The 21,722-nt window shown below is 45.4% G+C and overlaps 1 protein-coding gene across 2 annotated transcripts; it reads right to left on the reverse strand.

Annotated features, from left to right (window-relative positions):
- Positions 1-8,975: 8,975 nt before the first annotated feature.
- Positions 8,976-19,727, reverse strand: LOC149326570 (uncharacterized). Of its 2 annotated transcripts, XM_089565076.1 has the most exons (3): positions 19,498-19,727; positions 18,508-18,688; positions 8,976-12,347 (listed from the first exon to the last, which is right to left on the reverse strand). In XM_089565076.1, exon 3 carries the CDS (start codon positions 11,168-11,170, stop codon positions 9,722-9,724), a length of 1,449 nt encoding a protein of 482 aa, XP_089421202.1. In that variant the 5' UTR covers positions 11,171-12,347; positions 18,508-18,688; positions 19,498-19,727; the 3' UTR covers positions 8,976-9,721. The 2 variants fall into 2 exon arrangements, with proteins under 2 accessions (XP_089421202.1, XP_089421203.1); XM_089565077.1 differs by lacking the exon at positions 19,498-19,727 and having other exon boundaries at positions 18,508-18,759.
- Positions 19,728-21,722: the final 1,995 nt, after the last annotated feature.

The raw sequence follows: 21,722 nt of genomic DNA on the forward strand, positions 1-21,722 counted from the left end.
GTTTTCGAAGGTAGACAATAACGTCGGGGAATGTAGAAATGCTTGCAAAAAGCTGATTGGCATCTGCCGTGTAGTACGGTATGTGTATTGTACTTTGCGCAACGACGTTCAGCACGCGAGTTTCGCAAAAACATGTTTACTCCGCTCGTAATTTCGTTCCCTCGCCGCTTTCGCACCTTTTCACTGTTTACAGAGTTACAATATAAGGTGACTAAGAATGACCATACTTGCGAATTTTTCAGGTGATGTCACCCGTCGGCAACACCTGCTGTGTGCCGTGGTGCCGCAACAGGATCACCTTGAGCAGGAGGCCAGGAACCATCTTCCGCATCCCACGGCTTTGTTTATGTTGCACAAAATAAATGTTCTCATTTCACTCAAAACCTGGTGTCTTTTGTCGAGTGCTAATATTTGGCAAAGGCTGTGATGCAGCTGCGTTCATGGCTGGTCAAAAGCACTCGAAATCTATTTAAATATACGCTGCCAACGGCGCAGCGGGGCGCGGCGTATGCTAACATTCAAACCGGGCGCCCTGAAACCGGAACCTGAAGTCGTCCCAGGCAGCGAGGCGCAGCGCATGCAGCCATTCAAACTGCGCGCGTTGAAACCGAAACCGGATGTTATGAGACTCCGCCCGCTTGGTGCGCTGCAGTCAAATGGGCCGCTGGGCCCTATGGGAGTGTCCGCTCTTTACCAATATCTTTCTCTATGCAGACAGCGCCGGATCCGGCATGTACTGGCTCAAGGCGGTTTTTCGCGCTCGTCGCGAGTAAAGTCACGTGGTCACTTTACCGAGCCAATCAGCTTCGCGCTGCTAGGAGGCAGACGAGTCCGCTGACTCCGCATCGGCGGCGCCGGCAGGCTGCGGGCCTGCGGCAATCGCTTGGGTGGGCGATCGTCAAATTCTTGCATACGCCGGAGGGAGACGCCCAAATTATCTGAGTTGAGTTATCGCAAAGTGTGGCTAAAGTCACGAAGTAGTTTCCGCAAAGGATTTCACGCCATAATCTAAAACAGACACGGTGACCAACGGTGATTCCCTGCATGCCTCCTTTCCTTCCGCCCAACGTTTTTTCCGCCTGCCTACCCTGCTTTGCTCAGTGCGCCAAGCAGATTTCGTCCGCTTGCTCGCTAGCTCTTGATGGCGGCGGGGCCAAGGCGTGAAGTTTGCTGCGCGAATGTCATCTCCTTGAATATATATATATATATATATATATATATATATATATATATATATATATATATATATATACGAGGTCTGTTAGAAAAGTATCCGACTTCATTTTTTTTTTGCGAACACCTGATGGATATGAAACAAGCGCGCTTGCATCAGTCGACCTTAAACCTTCATGCGCATGCACGAATTTTTTCCCGCCTGCCGATAGCGTCAGTCGCTGGGACGCAGCAGTTGAGTGAGGTAGGGCGCAGTGCTCTCGTCGGTTTTTTATTGCAAGGAAAATGGCGGAGTGAAAGAAGCAGCCCTACTGCATCAAATTTTGCCATAAACTGGGCGACAGCAAAGTGGAAACCATTCGAAATATTCAGACGGCTTTCGGTGACGATGCTATGAGCAGCACACAGATTAAGCAGTGGTACAATTGATTTAAAGATGGCCGCACATCGGTGGAGAACGAGCCACGCTCCAATCGGCCATCAACATGCCAAAATGACCAGGTCATTGCCGAACTGAACGCTATGGTGATCCGGGACCGTCGCGTGACTATCCGAGAAATTGAGGAAGAGGTGGACATGAGCAATTTTTCCGAACATTCCATTATCACCGAAGATTTGGCCATGGAGAGAGTTGCGACGAAATTCGTGCCGAAGCTGCTCACGTGGAGCAAAATCAGCTTCGTGTTGAAGTCTCACAGGACATGCTGGATTCCGCAAACAGTGACCCCGGCTTCATCAACATCATAATCACTGCTGACGAGTCTTGGGTGTACAGGTACGACCCGGAAACCAGATCCCAGTCGTCACAGTGGAAACATTCCACGTCACCAAGACTTAAGAAGGCCCGCCAAGTGCGCAGCAATGTGAAAGTGATGCTGAGTGCTTTCTTTGACACTATCTGTGTGGCAGACCACGAGTACGCACTCCACAGGGTCAAACAATGACCAAAGAGTACTACAGGGATGTCCTCCGTTGCCTACGTGATGCTCTGAGGCGCAAGAACCCGGAGCTGAGGTCAACAGGAAATTGGCGCACCCATCGCGACAATGCTCCCGCACATTCCTCGCACTCGATTCAGATTTTTTGGCGAAAAACCAGACTCCTATAGTTCAACAGACTCCTTACTGTCCTGATATGGCCCCTGCGACTTCTGGCTGGTTCCCAAAATTAAAATGCCATTGAAAGGAGCGGGATTTCAGACAAGGAAGAACATTATGGCTGCAACGACAGCTGAGCTAAACTGCATTCCGAAAGGGGCCTTTTCGGAATACTTCGCACAATGGCAGCACCGCTGGGAGAAGTGTGTGGAGTCCCAAGTAGACTACTTTGAAGGTGACTAGGTTTGCAACGTTCCAGTTATGCAAGTTTTTTTTCTACGGCCAAAGGTCGGATACTTTTCTAACAGACCTCGTGTATATATATATATATATATATATATATATATATATATATATATATATATATATATATATATATATATATATATACCGGGTGTCCCAGGTAAATGTAACCAAACTTTTAAAAAAGGCGAAGTGTCCTAGTCCAGTGAAACCAACTGAGTCGCCGCGGTGGCTCAGTGGTTATGGTGCTCGGCTGCTGACCCGACAGACGCAGGTTCGATCCGGGCCGCGGCGGTAGAATTTCTTTGGAGGAGAAATCCTAGATGCCCCTGTACTGTGCGATGTCAGTGCACGTTAAAGAACCCCAGGTTTCCGGAGCCCTTCACTACGGCGTCTCTCATAGCCTCAGTCGCTTTGGGACGTTAAACCCCAATAAACCAATCAACCAACAATTTACGTAGCTTCATTTATTGCCTTTAAAAGAAAGTTGTCACGTGACCAGCTGCTCACTCACTTCTGCCCCAATGTGCACCCAAAGTCTCATCGAGGAGAGGACTTCAGAAAAAATGGATTTTATTCTTTAAGGCGCGTCTTGGGACGTTGGAGTGGCACAGTTGTCATGTGGAAGCTTTTTCGTATTGTGCGGATTATGGTTAAAGGCCGGGAAAAAAAACTACTTTACGTAAATGTTACTTTGCTGAAAATGTCTCAGTAAGCTTTTTCTCAAAGCGATCTACAACTTTTCCATTGACACTTTGTTCTTCAAGCCAATAATTAAAAAGTTAGTTAATTAAGCTTAACGTATTAGTCAACCTTGAAGAACGAAAAAGATACTCCAGACTAGGTCACGCGACTCTCAACAACCCTCATTTGGTTTCAGACGGCTAGGACACCTCGTGTTATTTTAAAAGCTTGGTTACATTTAGCTGGGACACCTGGTATATGTGTAGAAGAAGGGATCGCAACTTTCCGATTATCTTCATTTAATACGAACAGTTTCGAACGGAGGACCGTTCTTCATCAGGGTCCATTAAACGACAAGATCTGCCGACTCTATAATGTATATATATGGCTATGGTAAAAACAGGTATTCCGCGGCTCATAGGCCGCTTCACGCGTTGCACACCACTAAGAGTTCACCACATGGAGCTTTATTGCATTCTTTTCTTTCTCAGGTGCGCTTCATTTACGGTAACTAATTATTTAAGCAAACCTATCTGCAGTAACTCTTCTCATTATGCAACGCTCATTTTCTCTTTTATTAGCGCACTCCTGGAGAGCGAAGGAGTCTGTGAAGCCATCACAGAGTGACTCACACTAAGACCATCTTTTTAGCGAGCGCCTTGTTCGCAAAGCGATAACTACAAGCCACGTGTGAGCTTCAGTGAATTTAATGCGCCAAAGTACGCCGAGCGGTTTCGTAGAAATGTCTATGCTCAAGCTGGCTTTCACAGAAAGGTCACTTCAGCTATTGACTGTTGCTCTAATATTCCCCCAGACTACATCACAAAGAGACTACCTTACTCTGGTATGTGAAATAGAACAATGGCGCTCTGTGGTGTTATTCTATGTTTTGTCCTTGTCTGCCGCGCCGAAGCATTTCTTGAAATATGTATGACCAACTGGCCTACAAAACAACCCTTCTCAACGGACACACTTAGTCCCACCCCCGTGATGTTTTTCAGGACGATCTTTCATTCAGTTTGCCTAAACGTCCTGCGGATGTTGATACGCGAAGACTATGGTATAAAAATGCGATTCATACAGTGTTTTTTTTAATAATTTGGCGCTCTTAACTGACGCATGCAGTAGTAAAATGCTGCTTCTGCTGCTCGGCTGCTGATACAAAAGACGCGGGTTCGATCCCGGCTGCGGCAACTGAATTTCAATGGAGGCAAAATTCTAGAGGCCCGTGTACTGTGCGATGTCAGTGCATGTTAAAGAACCCCAGGTGGTCGAAATTTCCGGAGCCCTTCACTACGGCGTTCCTCATAGCCTGAGTTGCTTTGGGACGTTAAACCTCAATTAACCAAACCAAACCAAAATGCTGCTGCTTCTTTGTTTTTTACCATGTTGTTTTTGAGCCGCGCAGCACTGTGTGATGCACGTGTATCTGAAACAGCACTCAGTTGCTGGTGCAGCGCCTTTCCTCTCAGAGTTCCTTTTTAACAGTGAAGCAAGAAATCACCACAAGGCCTCTGTTTCCGTTATTAATGGTAGCCAAGCATCCGCTTTGTGGAAGAAAAGCAGTACCGAAAACTATCGAAGAAGCAGCGTTCACGGCAGCCGTAATCGCCGGCAACAACTGCTACGCTGACCATGCAGCGCACTGCTCCCAGCGTGCAGTGCGGTCCAAACAGGAGAATCAGTGCACTGACTCCACTGAAGAGGGCTTTAGCGGGAGCGCTCCTTTGCACGAGTGGACTACCTAAGCTTACTACTAATATTACCTCTCAGAATTTGTGTCGCACAAAAAAAAAATGTAATGCTCATAGTGATCAGACCCAGTTTTAGTTTCCAATCGGAAAGATATGCTCGTGTAGCGATCTTCATTATGGTGACGGGCATCCCATAATGACTGGACTCTCCGAGAGCTTTAACATGCTCTTATACTTCTCTCTTATTGTCATTTTCTCTTGTCTTGAGTGATTTTCAGACGTTCTGCTACATAAGTGTTGAAAAAGCCCTGTGTCTGACGCGCTTTCATAATTTAACTCGTTTCCGCCCTTCATGTAAACTCACGTTCTGGACCATCAGTTTTCCTTTCGCCACGCCTTACTCATTTCGCTTTTTCACCTTTCCATACAGTCTCTTCTTTTTCGTTTTTTGGATCCCTCTCTATGAAATCACCTCCTGTCCGATGAAAGACGCAGCAGACTTGCAACTTCAACACATCTTTACGAAAAGTGGTCACCCCTGTTAAAGAATTTAGAGAAAGATCATCTTGCTTAGGTGTGATAAGAAACCAGCTTATTCGCGTCGCGAGACCGCGAGACTTATTTTCATGATAGGAATGCCAGTCGCTGCGGACAAGTGGCGATCATTAACAATTTCAGTGCGGCAGTTATTTTCGAACCATTTAGCCCGTGTACCTCGTAGCTCCAACGCCGCACTAAATAAACTTTGAGAGCAGCCCACTGGTGGTCCACCCTCAAACTTTACTGGGTGCGGCGTGAGACACCAGCGAGCATCCAGTGAGCCACTGGCGAAGATAGCTTCTATGAGCCGGTGGGCCACCCTCAAATTTTACTAGGTGCGGCCTGAGACACCAATGTAAAATTCTGATAAACGGAAACGCATAAAATTATGTCTCTCCACCATCTTTATACCCCCAAAAAGGGACACATGAAGTGAGGACCATTGAAATTTTAACTTACCCGCCTTCCTCACCTGCAGACATAACCCCGGATACATCTACGTAGTAAGAGCCAGTGGAAGCACCCGTATCAGTTCTGGGGATGGTAACCAAAGACAGTGTTGGACCTCCACACAGATTACACGCCGAATCTGTGCGCACTGCTACGTTAATACTGAAAAGCAGGAGCTCCTGACTTATATGATGGGCGGTCCCTTCAGTAATCACAACTTCATTCCGCTTCAAGACCTGCCCCCTAAGCACGAGGCTCGAGCTGCCAAAGGCCGCTTACAATAACCACAGAAACCGCGCAAAGCTCCCGAGCAGAGTACACAGGTGGTCCTTAAAAAAAAAAACGACTCTATTTCATATTTTTCAGTTACTGTTGTGCACTTGTAGCTTCCATGCGTTTTCGGCTAGGCTGAATCATTTTTAAAGCCCAGTGAATTGTGCAACGATTCTGCTGGGCTCAGACTTCGAGGGACCAGCGTTACAGGCTTCTAGGTACTCGGCAGTAAGAGGCATGACTGTGAACGTTTCTAATTTGAAGATGATATCAGTAACATTTTCTTGGTTTTCCGCAAGTAGATTGATTTCAACGCTTTTGTTGCGCGACCATTTTTTGTTTTTTGTCCAGAGGAACTCGCGGGACACTCCACCGGCAGTTCATCAATCAATCAACTGTTTTCTTCTTTGATGGCGGCACCGCTCTATTTTTCCTGCCTTTCTGCGCAGCCGCTCTTCATACGGGCACGTTGAGAAGCCATTTGAGTCGAATGGCATTCGTACCAAATGCAGGTCCGCGAACCTACCCTAAGTTTAAATGAGCTCCTATTTTTATGTTTCTATTGCAAGGCAACACTATCTTTTGTCGCTTTGCGCGCACGCGCAGTTATCGGTTTATTTTTTTTTACTATATTGTTGCGACAAAGAACATAATTACAATTATTTACGCAAGCGAAGAGGACAGCTGCGAGCGGCGCCGAGAACACAGCGAGAACTTGGTTGTCGTCTTCGTCTGCCTTCAGCTCGTTCAATCGCTCATTGTTGTCTACCGGCGGCAATATATTGATTATAATGAATTATAAATCATGGTCAGCGAATCATCACTGACGAAGGCTATCTGTGAGAACAGCTGTTGTTGTGTACTTAGGCTCCTAAATTGAGGCGGAAAATTCAACAAATTTTTACGCCATCTCAGCCAAAGTCTTAGGTTCGATTTCCCGCAGGAAATAAATAACAGAAATACTGCCATATATTTCGACCATCAATTTACAAACTTAAAGGGGCCCTACTAAAGTAGTGGTATTCCTGGGATGTTAACGAACGCCGCTTCCCGAATATTGGAGAGCTATTTTTTTCTAATGCGTTTTCGTAGCATCTTGCACGCTGTAAGGTCGGCTCCCCTCCGCCGGCCCCACCCTCAGGGTCGGAACTTCCTGACCCGTCCTGAAATAGTCTAACCGATAGCCATCTCTGAACTGGCATAGGCCGGTGCGAGCAAAAGGACGTCGCCGGAAAGAGTTCGCCAAGTTTCGCACGTGATTGTAAGTTCTATGGTGCGCGTAGTACATTCGGCTGAGATGTTCATGAGAACAAATTGCAGCCGTTCAGCTAGTTGATGTGCTCTCCTCGGAAGGTGTTTCAGAGCCTCTGTAATGTTTACACATCAGCCGTAATTTTTTGTTCCAAGCGGCTACGCTAAGACAATAAGAACTAATGCACACACGAACGGCCCCTAGGTGCTACGACGACTCGAATGTCATAAGAACCGAATGCTTTTGAAAGCACCTCGTGCAGAAGCACAACACTGGCAGTTAAGTGCAGTCACACTCGGCTAAGCAACATCTCAATCTAGCTGTAGCAAGGGTCGCCTGTTGGCAATATTATCTTGCAGTAGTCCATATTTCACCACTTCTCTCTTACCTTTATCCGCTGCCTTTCTTTCTGGCATTCGCGTTTTCTACGTGGCGTGGAGCGTTCGCATACCACTGAACAATTGTATCCTGACTGATTGAAAGGTTTAGCTGCAGAGGCGCATTGCTCCACAAAATTCTCGATGTAGAAATGTGCACAGTGTAAAAAAATACTCGTAGTTATCAAACTACGAAAAAAGAAATGCGTGCTCAAGATGGGCATTTAAGTACTAATGTAGGGTTGACGTTGCGGAAAACTTCCCTTCTAGTAATTAGCGAGGGGTTATCCGTATTTGCCCTTTTTTTTTTGCAATGCAACACAGAAAACGTATTGCCTCTCATGACGGCGATCACCATTCTCTCGAGAGAAACATATAATATGATTGTCCTTATTCATGAACAAAAATGTCCTGCAGGAAATGCACATATGAATTTGGTTAGTACATATGGCAGTAAGCAGAAAAGACAACTTTGGCCCAATCAGAGTAAGAACCCTTACAAAAATTTTTAGTAACATTCTTTAGAAAGTCTTTCGACAATTGTTAATAGAACCTATCAACATTGAACAGAAAGTCTTTTGAATGTCTTTATACATTGTAGTAACAACCTATCAACCGTCTTCCGACAATTGGCCACCGTTATCCAAAAGACTCAAGTACATAGAAAGTCTTTATACTTCCTACGATCCCCTTATCGACAGTTTCTACACTTCCTATTGACCCCGTACCGACCATGTCTACCAACACCCTATCAACGGTCTTCCGACAATTGGCCACCGTTATCCAAAAGACTCAAGTACATAGAAAGTCTTTATACTTCCTATGATCCCCTTATCGACAGTTTCTACACTTCCTATTGACCCCTTACCGACCATGTCTACCAACACCCTATCAACGGTCTTCCGACAATTGGCCACCGTTATCCAAAAGACTCAAGTACATAGAAAGTCTTTACACCTCTTATCAACCACATGCCGACAATGTCTACTAACACCCTATCAACGGTCTTCCGACAATTGGCCACCGTTATTCAAAAGACTCAAGAACGAAGAAAGTATAATTTCTACATCAACGTTTGGAAAACTGTGTCTTAACTACACAGTACAACACTTTTACCAACATACTGTTATCACTTCAAAATCATTTTGTGAACACTGTATCCTGGACTGCTTAAAGAATAATAGAAGCAAAATGCAAATTATTACATTTATTGTGCACAAGTGTACATATGCGCTAGAAGATATGCATGATGCATCAAAATATTTTATGGAGAACAATAGAGGAACAGAATATTGCCTTCGACACAGTTCCCCTCAGTTCCCTCTTAGTAACAATGACTGACAAATAGAAATTGAAAAACATAACAGGTTTTAATTCACGATGTTTCGGCTAGAGGACCAGCCTTTTCGAGTATAGTACAGCATTCAAAATAAAAGCTGTGTGCTTCAAATGGTGTAGTACACTTGAAAACGGCTGGCCCTCCAACCAAAACGTCGTGAATTAAATACCGTTAGGTTTTTCTTACATATATACGAGGTGTTTCAGGGAAGACTAAGTAATTTTAAAAAAAAACAGGTATTTTGAGATGAATATATGGCTTTTTCAGCATAGTATTACCAGTGTTGGCAGGCACCAGAAAACTGGTGAATCGTCATACCTAGTAAGGTGGGTAACTAATCTTTATTAATGAACCTGTTGAGGATTTTGCGGGGTCGCAGCGGAGCACCAGCAAGAGACGACCAGCGTGGCAGGCTTCTAGTTCCGAACTGCCCGTGCCGGGCGTGCGCCACGAGCACGCGCTGTCCGTCTTTATTTTCCTCTAGCGCGCGCTGTAACGCCGATCTCAGCGCCGGCGCTTTATAGCGTCGCCGGGCGCTACAGGGCCCCCCGCCTAGACGGAACGGCGAAATGTACGCGCCGACGGGGTACAGATGGAGGTCACGCGATGGAGGGAGGGTCCGGTAAGTTCATGTCAGGGTCCGGGAAGAGCCGTCGGGTGGAGGGCGCGGATTCAGGTGGACGAGCCTGGCTGCTGCGCAATGGGCGAATGATGCAGGGTGCCGAGCTGACAAAGCATATTAGGGCAATGGAGGCCATGGTGGGGCCGTCACCGACTGTAGGGCTGCCCGCTGGCACAAGTGGCATTGGTGCTGGACCGTTGCAGCTGATGTCGGCGGGAAGCTGGCACACAGAGTACGCCGTCACAAGCAAGGGAGCGGTCGAAACGGCTCCGTGGACAGATGTGGTCTTTATCGTGGTGTCGTGTCGCTGCTGTAGCGCCAGCTTCAAGTCGTCCAAATTGGTGGAAATGGCTGGCTTACATGGCTCAGGTGCCCCTGATGTAGGGCGCGAGCAGTGCGGTCCGGCCACTAGGGTTGGCACAGGTGTGACCGACGAGACAACGGTGACAGCTGTGGTGATGACGGAGGAAGTTGCTGGGTTCAATTCCAGGTGCTGGGGTAAAGCGGGAGTGGCCATCCGGAGCGACTGGCCAGTGCTGATGCGCGTGTGGGCATGGTCGGGCTTGAGAGCAAGCGCTGACACTGGGTCAGGAACTGTTTCAGGCAAAGTGGGGCTGGAGGCGATCGCCGTGCTTGTTACTGCTGTCATCGGGTTGGCTTTCTCATCCTGCTCCTGATGACGAGTAGTGCTCTGCGGACCTTCGGAGGGGCTGGGAGTGTGACAAGGAGGCTTGGTCGTTGTCGAGGGCTCTTTAGCATCAGCGGGCGACGGCTTCAACCTCACAGCAGAGGCCTGCAGAGCTGTTGGCGGTAGTGACGAGGTAGATGGAGATGCCGGAAGCCTCGGCACGGCTGCTGCCGCAGAGTCGTCCTTGGCTGCAGGAGGCTCTGGCGACAACGCCACTGAAGCGCAAGGAGGCAGAGCCAGAGGCGCGGGTCGGATAGTAGTGGGAGCAGGACGCGAGGCGAAGCTCGTGCGGATCCCACCTGGTGTGGCGTCGAGAGAGACAGCCGGGCTGGAGACGCTGGACGGGAGTGGCGGCGATGCGGCGAGGGGCTGCTGAGGCGGGCTGGGTTCTGATGAAGGCTGCGTGGTCGCGAGCGAGGCCGGTCCAGGGACAGAGGCTGGCGGTGGCGAAAACGGGTCCGCTGCGTCGTAGAGCGGCGGCGGAACGTAGTAGGCGCCGAAGTCCGCCAAGACGGCCGCACGCAGCTCATCGTATGGCCGGCCGCCGAAAGCAGAGTAGGTGAGCCGACGGAGGAGGTCGGCCGGGAGGATGTCACAAAGGACTTCGTGTTTGAACGGCTGGATGGTGATGCCGTTCAGGTACATCGCAGCCTCCAGTTGGGCGAACCACCCGCCGACGCCTGCAGGCCGGAACGCCGGGAGCGGCGGGTCGAAACTTGGGTGCTGCCAGTACGCCATGCTGGAACGCCGCTGCGATAGAAGGCACGGTTCGCCGGGTCACCACTGTTGAGGATTTTGCGGGGTCGCAGCGGAGCACCAGCAAGAGACGACCAGCGTGGCAGGCTTCTAGTTCCGAACTGCCCGTGCCGGGCGTGCGCCACGAGCACGCGCTGTCCGTCTTTATTTTCCTCTAGCGCGCGCTGTAACGCCGATCTCAGCGCCGGCGCTTTATAGCGTCGCCGGGCGCTACAAACCTTTTAACTATCAGAGTTAGGCGTCTAGTTGCAATTAGAGATTTGTAGCAGTTACATGAACTGGAGGGATTTCTCTCTCTGCGTGCTTTCAAAAGCGCATGTATTTTCGCACGATGCAGCCAAATTTTGTCGAGCCACAGCGGCGAAAGTAATCATGTTTTGTACATTCTAAAAACTGATATGGCTACTACTAACGACTGGCTAAAAGTCTCTAAGTGCTACCAGTTGCAAACCTGTGTTAGTTAAAAAGTTAATTATCAGAAATTAGTTAACCAGCTTACTAAATACACCTCACCAGCTTTCTCGTGTCTGCTAACACTGGTAATACTATGCAGCAAAAGCCATATTTTTGAAAACTATTTATTCTTTTCCTTGAAACACCTGGTGCATATAAATACTGATCACTTTCCTGTACAACACAGAAATGAAATAATTTCTTCTGTAACATAAAGGTTCCATGAGCCACATAACAAACCTGTGGAAAAAAACTGTGCATGCATACACACACACCTCTCCAAAACAGCTAAAAAATCCCACACATTGAAACAATGCTTACACTGTCTTAAGCCCAACATTAAAGGTTGCAAACACTAGTGAATTAAAAGTCAAACAGGATGCCAAACATATGCTAAATGTCCACATGGATGTAGATATCAAGCTATGAACTGATTTTAATAAACATACATCAGCACAGAAATTCTTAAGCAACTTTGTTGGTGCACTATCCTGACACTTGTCCTCAATAAAAGGCAGCCTGCTTGTTCATCATCATCAGCCCGACTACGCCCACTGCAGGGCAAAGACCTCTCTCGTGTCTCTCCAATTAACCCTGTCGTTACTTGTCTGCGTCACCAGCGGAAGAGGTAGCGTCCTAGTGATGAGACGTGTGCACCAATTAACAGGTAGCCTCTCCTCCATGGCGGAATGCAGCAGCAAGAGAACTGCAAAAGAAAACATTCAAGGTATACAGTTATAGTAACTTCTAATAGAATGAAACACAGAGAAGCAACAATCAGTTAAATGTGCACTAAAATTCAGCACTCCGAGTGAGTTTGATAAGGCTGCTGAGTAATAGCATAAGCAGCAGTCACAAGACTAGAGCTAAATGCAATGCTTCCTTGAACAAGAAAAAGCTATAACATGTTGTTGTGTTCAATTCTGTCCCCACATTCAAAGACTGAATGATATTCACAGGAACTGACATTAACATGTTACGCCTAATTAGGCTACCACAAAGAGATATTTAGCCATTCCAGTCACGTGAAGATTAGATGCAGGCCATGAGTGGGCAGGCCAGCAGCAGTATCGGCAACATGCTCAGCAACCATTTTTTCTTGCTCTACAGATTTTGGCGTCCCTTCTGTGCGGACCAGTTCCACCGCGTGGCTGCGACCCAGTGGCTACGTCGTTTGACCTGGTCAACGAGCCCTCGCATCGCGGGAATGAATGGTGGCCCAGCGCCTACGCATCAAGGGCAATCGACGTGGATGTGTTCAGTGAGCCGGCATCGGAAAATCTGGCTCGTGCCAGGTGCCCGGCGATTACATTGCTTTCCGTTCCGCAACTGACAGCGCATCGCTTCATCTCGACAACTGTGACGTCACATCACATGGCTCAGCAAGCCCCTTTAAAAGAGCGAGCAACATCGACTTTCTTCAGTGGGCAGGCCAGCAGCAGTATCGGCAACATGCTCAGCAACCATTTTTGTCTTGCTCTACAGGTTAGTAAAAACGTTTCCATGTACTGTTATCGTAGTGACAACCGGTTTCTGTTGCTGCTGCCCTGCCCACAGTGTTTCAAATGTATTCTGGCGCACATTGCTTTATTGCCTACTAACTTACTTCTTTCGGGCGATATTGAGACAAACCCGGGACCAACTGAGAAGCAATTGCTGTCGGAACTGCTAGACGGCCAAAAGAAAGTGCAAGGAACTATTGAAGGAATTATCGACGGTCAGAACGAAATAAAAGAGCAAATGGTTACACTAAACAACAGAATAGATAGCATTGAACAACAGTTGTCCAAACTAGGCACGCTGACAAAACAAGTAAGCGAAATAGAAAAAACAATAGCAGATTTTGACAGCCAGTTGTCCTTTCTGATGAATAAGGTGGAAGACTTAGAAAACAGAAGCCGTCGCAATAATCTTATAATTTACGGTTTAGAAGAGTCAGAAAACTAGACGCTTGAAGAACTTGAGAACACAGTGAAAGACGACATAATAAAAGAGAAGATAGGTATAACACCTACAGGTATAGAAAGACTTCATATGCTTGGGCGTAAATCCAGTGACAAAACTAGACCGGTTATCATAAAATTTCTTGACTATCGGGAAAAGGCATCCATTTTACAAGCAGCCTACAAACAAAAAGGATCGTCGTACTCTATCTCGGAAGACTTCTCAAAGCGCGTGCGTGACTTACGTAAACTTTTATGGGACAGCGCAGCGGAAGAAAAAGCAAATGGCGCTAAGGTAAAGCTGGTCTTTGATAAAATTAGCATTGATAGTGTTATGTTTGCTTGGGATGCCCAGAAAGGAGAGCGTGTCAGATTGGTCAATAAGAAAAAAAAACTGACAGAAAAAGCATGATCCTACATCCTTGAAAATCTTAAACATTAACTGCAGAAGTGTAATCAATAAAGTAACCGAGCTTGAAAGGCTCCTTTTTACTAACGATTCAGACATTGCTGTGCTGACCGAAACATGGTTACACGATGCAATTTTCGACAGTGAATTCGTGCCTACTGGTTACAATGTACTCCAGAAAGACCGTACTGGAAGAGGTGGCGGCGTCTGTATGATATACAAGAAATCATTACGAGTTTTAAGGATGCCTGATGTGCCTAATGTAGAGTGCATTTTCAGTAAAACATATTGTGGTACAATCAGGTGCATTATAGGTGTGTTGTACAGGCCCCCTTCTTCTTCCATATCGGTTTTAAATGATTTGAAAACTTACATGAACACATATTTAAAACCTGGCGATCGGATAATTATAGCTGGCGACTTTAATCTGCCTAATATTGACTGGCGCACGATGTCCCTCAAAACCCATAACGACAAAACAGGTGATGCCATGTTGGACATAGCATTTGCATTTTATTTATCCCAACTTGTTGACGAGTACACCAGGGTACACGATGGCGCTAAATCTATACTGGACCTTTTCTTCGTAAGCGGATCTATTAGTACTAAAACAAAATGCGAAATAATCCCAGGAATCTCCGATCACCAGGCCGTGTTCCTTACCTTATCTGATGCCGCTATTGACAGGCATCCAAAGCAGTCATGTTTTCCTAACTTCTCACGCGCTGATGACACATCAATAATCGATACCTTATCCTTTTATTTTGATAGTTTTTCGAAGTCTACCGCAAATGTAGACGATCTGTGGATTTCTTTCAAGGATCTGGTTATGATGTGTATTAACCGTTTTGTGCCAAGCATTGTTAAAAAGACAAAACGTGACAATCCCTGGATTTCCCGCACTTCAATACAAATGCGTAGAAAATTAAAAAAGTTGAAAAAGAAAAGGCAAGCAGTTGTCCAACCGGAAGGCCTGCTGGATAAAATTTCCGCTCTGTCAAGTCAACTACGAGGACAAGTAGCACTTGATAAAGAAAATTATTTTGGCGATATGTTGCCTAATTTTATAACTAGCTCACCTGAAAAATTTTGGCGTACAATCTCACCAGTATCTAGGGATTCTCATGCATTTGAAATCAATGGCACATTAACACATGACGGAAAGGTAATATCAACCGCCTTTAACGAATACTTCAAATCCGTTTTTACTAAGGATAATGGCATACAACCTGTGTTCGAAACATGCTTACCTCCGATGCCTGATCTTGTCATCAGTGAACAGGGTATAACTAAAATGCTTTTGAATCTTAACGTAAAAAAATCCCTTGGGCCTAATAAAATACCCAATGCATTCCTAACGAGGTATGCAGAATGGGTGTCCAAGTATTTGTTCATAATTTTTTCTAGGTCTCTAAACGAAGGACAGGTTCCGGGCGACTGGAGGACAGCCAGAGTCCAACCAATTCATAAAAATGGAAACAAACAGTACATTAATAATTACCGACCGATTTCATTAACATCGACAGTTTGCAAAATTATGGAACACATAATACACACCCACATTTCCCATTTTCTTGAACAACACAATTTTATTACAAATTTCCAACACGGATTCCGGAAAGGTTATTCTACTTGTACCCAATTAGTTCAGACTATACACGATTTTGTGAAAGCTATTAACAATAGTAGCCCAACAGATGCCATTTTTATGGATTTCGCCAAAGCATTTGATAAGGTCTCTCACAAAAAACTGCTTTCCAAAATTAATAGCACACTCAGAAATAACAAAATCATTAATTGGATTTAAGCATATTTGAATAACCGTCAGCAATATGTCTCTTTTGGGGAACATTCCTCTCAAACTGTTTTTGTTGACTCTGGCGTCCCTCAGGGCTCAGTGCTTGGGCCAGTCTTGTTTATCATTTACATTAACGACATCGTGAAAGACATTCCTGTTAATATTAAACTATATGCAGATGATTGTGTGCTATACTCCGATATTAAAAACATGTCAGATAAGGTAAAACTTAATGAGGCTTTTCATAAAATTAATGCCTGGTGTGATGCATGGCAGATGCCTATCAACTTTCAAAAAACCGTGTATATGAGAATCACTCACAAGAAAAGTCCACTGATGTTCCAATATTCATTTGATAACAACATTCTTTCCGAAGTCTCACACTACAAATATCTAGGGCTATAGATTACTGACAACCTTGACTGCACTAAACACATTGATCAAACTGTAAATAATGCAAACCGTAAACTTTTCTTTCTTAGGCGTGCATTGAGACTTTCCACACCCCGAGTTCGGCTTTTAGCGTATAAATCGATTGTCCTTCCAATACTAGATTATGCGGCAATAATCTGGGATCCATTCACCAAAACAAACGTAAATAAAATTGAAAAAATACAAAAGAAAGCAGTACGTTTTGTTTACAATAGCTATGGACGCACATCAGTAAGTGACCTCTTAAACAGGGCTGCTTTAATATCTATAACCGAAAGGAATCGCGTTGCTCGACTAAAGTTCTTATACCAATTGGTCAAAGGTCATTTTAAAATAAACATTGATGGACTAATATCCTTCTCTTCAGGTTATTCTACAAGACAACGTCACAATCTTACAACCACCCCTTTCACCCAGCGTAATAACTGCTTTAAATATTCTTTTTTTCTGCGAACAGTAACGGAGTGGAATCAACTTACTAACGACGAAGTCCTACAGCTACCTGTAACATCATTTATCGGCAACCTCAGTACACAATAATGTCCTCTGTCATGCATTCCTGTTTCCAATTTTTCATGACCTGACTTTAATATTGTGATCGTTTTGGTGCTCTTTCTTCATTTAATTAATTCCCTGTTGACCATGTTCACTGATGACTTGATAGTAGTGTATTTATATGCCCCAAACCTTATTGTACTTTTCTGCTGTGTTACGTCATTGAGCCTTTCATTTTTGCTGTTGTGTTTTTGTTGCTTATTATTAATTTGTGGCCTTTGTACTTTTTTTTTCTTAATATTTGTACTTACCTATTTTCTGTATGCTCACCCTGCGAAAATCCCTTCCTGGGATTGCAGTATTAATAAATAAATAAATAAATAAATAAATAATCAAATATGAAAATTGTTTTGTGTTTCTGATTTGTCTGTACAAAAATTCAGGCAGCTTTTGCTTTCAAAAGTGATGGCACAAACACATTCCAGTATAACCCATATGTTTCTTTCCCTTAGAGCGGCTAGGAGGGAGTAACTTAACTTTACTTGCTGTTCATTTTATTTACCAGCTTGTAGATAATGTAGCATCATTTGGAGCTATGCCAGGTGTGCTAGGGGGAAATGTATGAACAAAGAGCACAGAGGTGAGCAAGTTCTCAGGGCAAGAGTGGCACACTCTAAAGCAAATGAATCAAAATATTAAGGCACACACTGTGTCAGATACAACACTTGCAAGTGATAAAAGCCTCAGCAATGTGCCTCTAAGGGAGCAGCTGGACTGGCAGTTTTTTATTTGTCCCACTGCACACTCCTCCAGTGCTGAGGCCTGCTCATATCTGTTTAAGTTAAGAATACAAGGGAAACAAGCAAACATGTGTTCCAAAGGAGTACTTAGGTTGTTCTTTAGGAAATTACCTGTTACTAATTGCAGCAATAAATACCTCGAGAAAGTAAATTAAGTTATTTGCACAGCTTATTACAAACCTTGATGGCACGGGAGAGAGGCAACATCAAACGCATTGGTTCAAGTACAGCAAGGGGCCATGTTAAGGTCACAGCAATATTTATTGACTTAGGCTCAGCTAGTGTAATGGAACCAGTAACTGAACTTCGGCATGAATAAAAATAACAATGCACCAATACTCAATTCCAAATGCATTTCAACTGTACAGTGCAGTCGGTTGTGACAAAGAGAGTGTGAAAGAAAACCTCAGCAATGCTCATGCCATATCGAATAAGCACCTTTCTTCTGTACAGCTTCAATATAAGCTTTACAGGGTTTCATGTAATGCAAGGATAATCTGGTAAGGTATCAATTATTGATGCTAGCAACACCTATGCTTCTAAAGCAGAGTGCTCCACTTGAACGCCAATATTCAATTAAGCAATTATGCCCGTTAGGCTATGCCTGGCATACAGTTACCACACCACTGGTTCACTTCAAACATGCCATACCTTGTAAGAGGTAGGTACTGCTGAAGTAAACCTATAAAATTTATTTGCTGTTTTTAGATTACTGTATAAAGGTCATGAAGCAGATAATTGTTTTAATTTGGTTTATAATATGATCAAGATTCCCAAGCACGAGAGGCATGAGGGAAAAAACTATAAAAAAGAATTTCACACTATAACACCATGCGCTTGACTAGGGGAGTGCTTTCATGACGCCCGCAATATCTTTTCCCTTTCTCCTGGTCCTCTTTTAAAAGATAAAAAAAAACAAATGAAAGAAAGAGGGAGCCTGGACCAGAAGATTCTAGTCAGGCTAAAAAAGACAAGGAAAAAATACCCACTCGTGTACGTATCCTTTTACAAGTGGCACATGCTTGATATCCAGTGTCAATGGCTGATAGGCTCCACCAGCTGGTCTTGATGTCATTTGCCTCCGGTTGAGGTAGCACTGGCTCGACGACAGATGAAAGCTGGTGCAAAAGTAGCGTGATGATACCGGTGGAGCAGCTGTACAGAGCTTGACTGCGGGCACATTTGAAGAAAGGCTGTATTAGAGCCATGCTTTCATAAACATCATCACAGAAGCCACATCCCATTACAACCTCCAGCTGTTCAGTGCAATTTGTTCAGGAGTGGAGGCTAACGATTAATTGCCTACGCCTCCTATAGTTTGCATAAAAATGGTTTACAAAGCTAGTCATACTTTTCTTAGAGCTATTATTCGCGAATCACGTTATAATTTATCACTTCGGGCTGAAAATATGGGAACGACATGAATGTACTGAATGTAATTCAAATAAAATGACAACAAATTTTCCACTGTGCGATTACCTCAGCTGCACTGCAAAGGAATGGTTCTGCTATGTTTAATCGTCGTTACGTTGACCAGAGGTATTAAGAACCACCGCACTTGACGTGACTGAGATGTGGAACGGGCAACGCTCCATATCCAGTAAACACTCAGACAGCAGAATCAAAAGACGCGCGCCGATGCAAGCACTTTTCGTTCTTATGGCCTCCTTTTCACGCGCTGCTCCTGTTCAGTCGGAATAACGAATCAAGCAACACCCCATAGTTCTCAGCGTGCAACCAAATTCTATCACATAACTTCTCCGCCGAGGAGCTGACGCAAAGAGCGCAAGGCGGCGGGTTAAAAGTTGCCTAGTTGGCAAGCGAGCGTGTCAGAACACCTTCTCTCTGCAAACGATCGCGTGGTGCTCGCATTTTGCATCTCACTGCGAACAAGACGTGAAGACCAACCCAAATGCATTCGCAGCCCTCATGCATCCCCCCGACACATCGCAGAAGTCACTTTCCAGTTCTGTACTTACATTCGTCAACGTTCGCGGCAAGCCGTTTCTTCTATCGGGCATCGGGCGCCGGCCGCTCTCGGCGTGGTTGGGTGCAGTACGTCAGAGCAGTTTTTGAGCACTGCATGCGCGTAAGAACGTCTTCCGCAGCACTGGAGCTATCTGTCACCTTCCGAGTTCAGTCACACTACCACAACACTAACGAGGCCGCATATTCAACACAAACAAACCGAAGAAAGGCACCCACAACATCTCAACCGTCGCACTCCGTCAACAAAGAGTCGTTTCAGCGTACTAAAAAGTAGTGTAGCGCGCGGCCAACATGAGACGCACAATCCGCAGCCAGCGAACGGAAAAGGGGCGCTAAAATCGCCTAACGTTACACACTTTAAAAAAAAAAAGCATTGCAAAAGCTCTTTTTGTCACATACTTGTATATTAAATGACAAAATATTTTGTTTTAATTACTAAGTCATCAAATTGATAATAATTTAGGCGAAAAAATGCAACTATTCACAACCATCTGCTTCTGGCGGCGCTGCGAACGAAAGCTCGCAGAGGCGGGCAGCTACAGGCGACGCAGCTGGGCTCATGCTGGAAGCCGCAGCCGCTACATGGCTGCACTAACTACTTATTTCTAAGACTATAACCGAGCTCCCCGTAACTGCGTCGCAGAATCAGGATTGATGATGATGTTGGCGAACGCTAATGGTTTCGGTTTTGATTTTCTCATATTGTGTCGCTTAGTGTACAGAGCTTGGCTCATGCCATTTAGTGTAAATACGTCTGTGTGCCATGGGAACGCGAGCGTTCGCACGCCGCTCTAACGTGACATGCGAAACTTTCAAGGCCGCGCTGCAGCATCGCCTCTGTTTTGTGTGTGTTTATATCACGCCATTGGACACCTTGCACGCTCTTTGCTCGAGCGAGCCGCGCCGACAGTCGCGCTACCCTAGTATTTTTGTGTGCTACCTTGATTGATTTTTGCCTCCGCCTTTCGCGGTCCTCGGCTCGGCCTCACGTCCGCTGATGCCAGTAAGTAAAGGCGAAGAATGAACACGTTTTCGCGCCTCTGCTCGGTATGACTACGTTAAAAACCAACACTTTATTCCAGGGTTTCTAAGTCGTTGCATTACGGGAAGATAGAAAATACAGCTATCGCCGCGTTTTCCCTCGCCACAGCTTCGTACCGTGTTTGCGTTGAAGGAGATGCAAGTGAAGATGCGGAAGAGGCACTGCGCCTGTGCTTTAGCGGTGCTCAAAGCGGGGGCTGCTCTCACCCTAGCTTTTTCCATACTGGAAGCTCCTCTGTGGCTCAGTACTAGTGAAAATGTAACAAGTCAAGAATGAGGGCTTAAAGTGCTCCAATTGCCGTGCACCTTCCTCATGCAAAGCCCTTGTTACCGCAGTAGAGTACAGCGGGCCGCTGTTACCTGTTTTGTTTCTCTATACTTCTCTTTATAGTATCGGTCGAACATAAATAAAAATTAATATTGCCTTGCGCGAAATTTCGCATGTACAGTCGCTGAGGAACGAAGCAGCTTGAGTTCTCGAAGCTGTAAGCGTGCACACGTTACACAGAATTTACTCAGAGCGCGAAGCGGTGCGGGGTTTTCAGTCCCGTGCGATCAGCCATTGCTGGTCGCTCGAGGAGGAGGGTAGTGCGAGGGATTAAATTGGGCGCTCCCACGTGGAGTGTCAAAGTGTACCGCGCACTTTTGCATGGCGGGCAGTGTGCAGGGTATTGTGAGGGAAGAAAGTGTGCTTGCGGTGGAGGTTCAGGAAGGAGTTCTCCTGAAGCTGGTGATATAATTTGGGCGCCTTTTGAGCTAGCGAGAACGTGTCATTCAATGAGTGTGGAAACACATCGGTGCAATGCTAAACTTGAATTTTTTTTCTAGCTCGCAACAATAATCCCTCTGAAACCTCAGAGCGAAACGGTCTTACCACTAGTGTGTTTTAGCACCGTCGTACGGTACATTACTGTTCGACTGCACGTTAAAATATGACCTATCAAGAATTGCAACAATAGCAACACCATCGTGTTATCGAATTGGCAGAGTGGTTGTACAGCTCTGCTGAAACTCTTTGTTAGTTCTGAAATGTTTAATCTGATTAATGACTGCCTGAGTACAGAATTTAAGGCCGAATACGCAGCAGAAAGCATTGTTTTCGTGTAGAAGGAGCCATCACTGAAACTAATTCGCTGTAACGAAGTAATCATTGCGCTTATGTAACTCAATATGT

Source organism: Amblyomma mixtum, chromosome 10, assembly GCF_055824585.1.
Source record: "Amblyomma mixtum isolate Tamu chromosome 10, ASM5582458v1, whole genome shotgun sequence".
NCBI classification, from domain to species: domain Eukaryota; kingdom Metazoa; phylum Arthropoda; class Arachnida; order Ixodida; family Ixodidae; genus Amblyomma; species Amblyomma mixtum.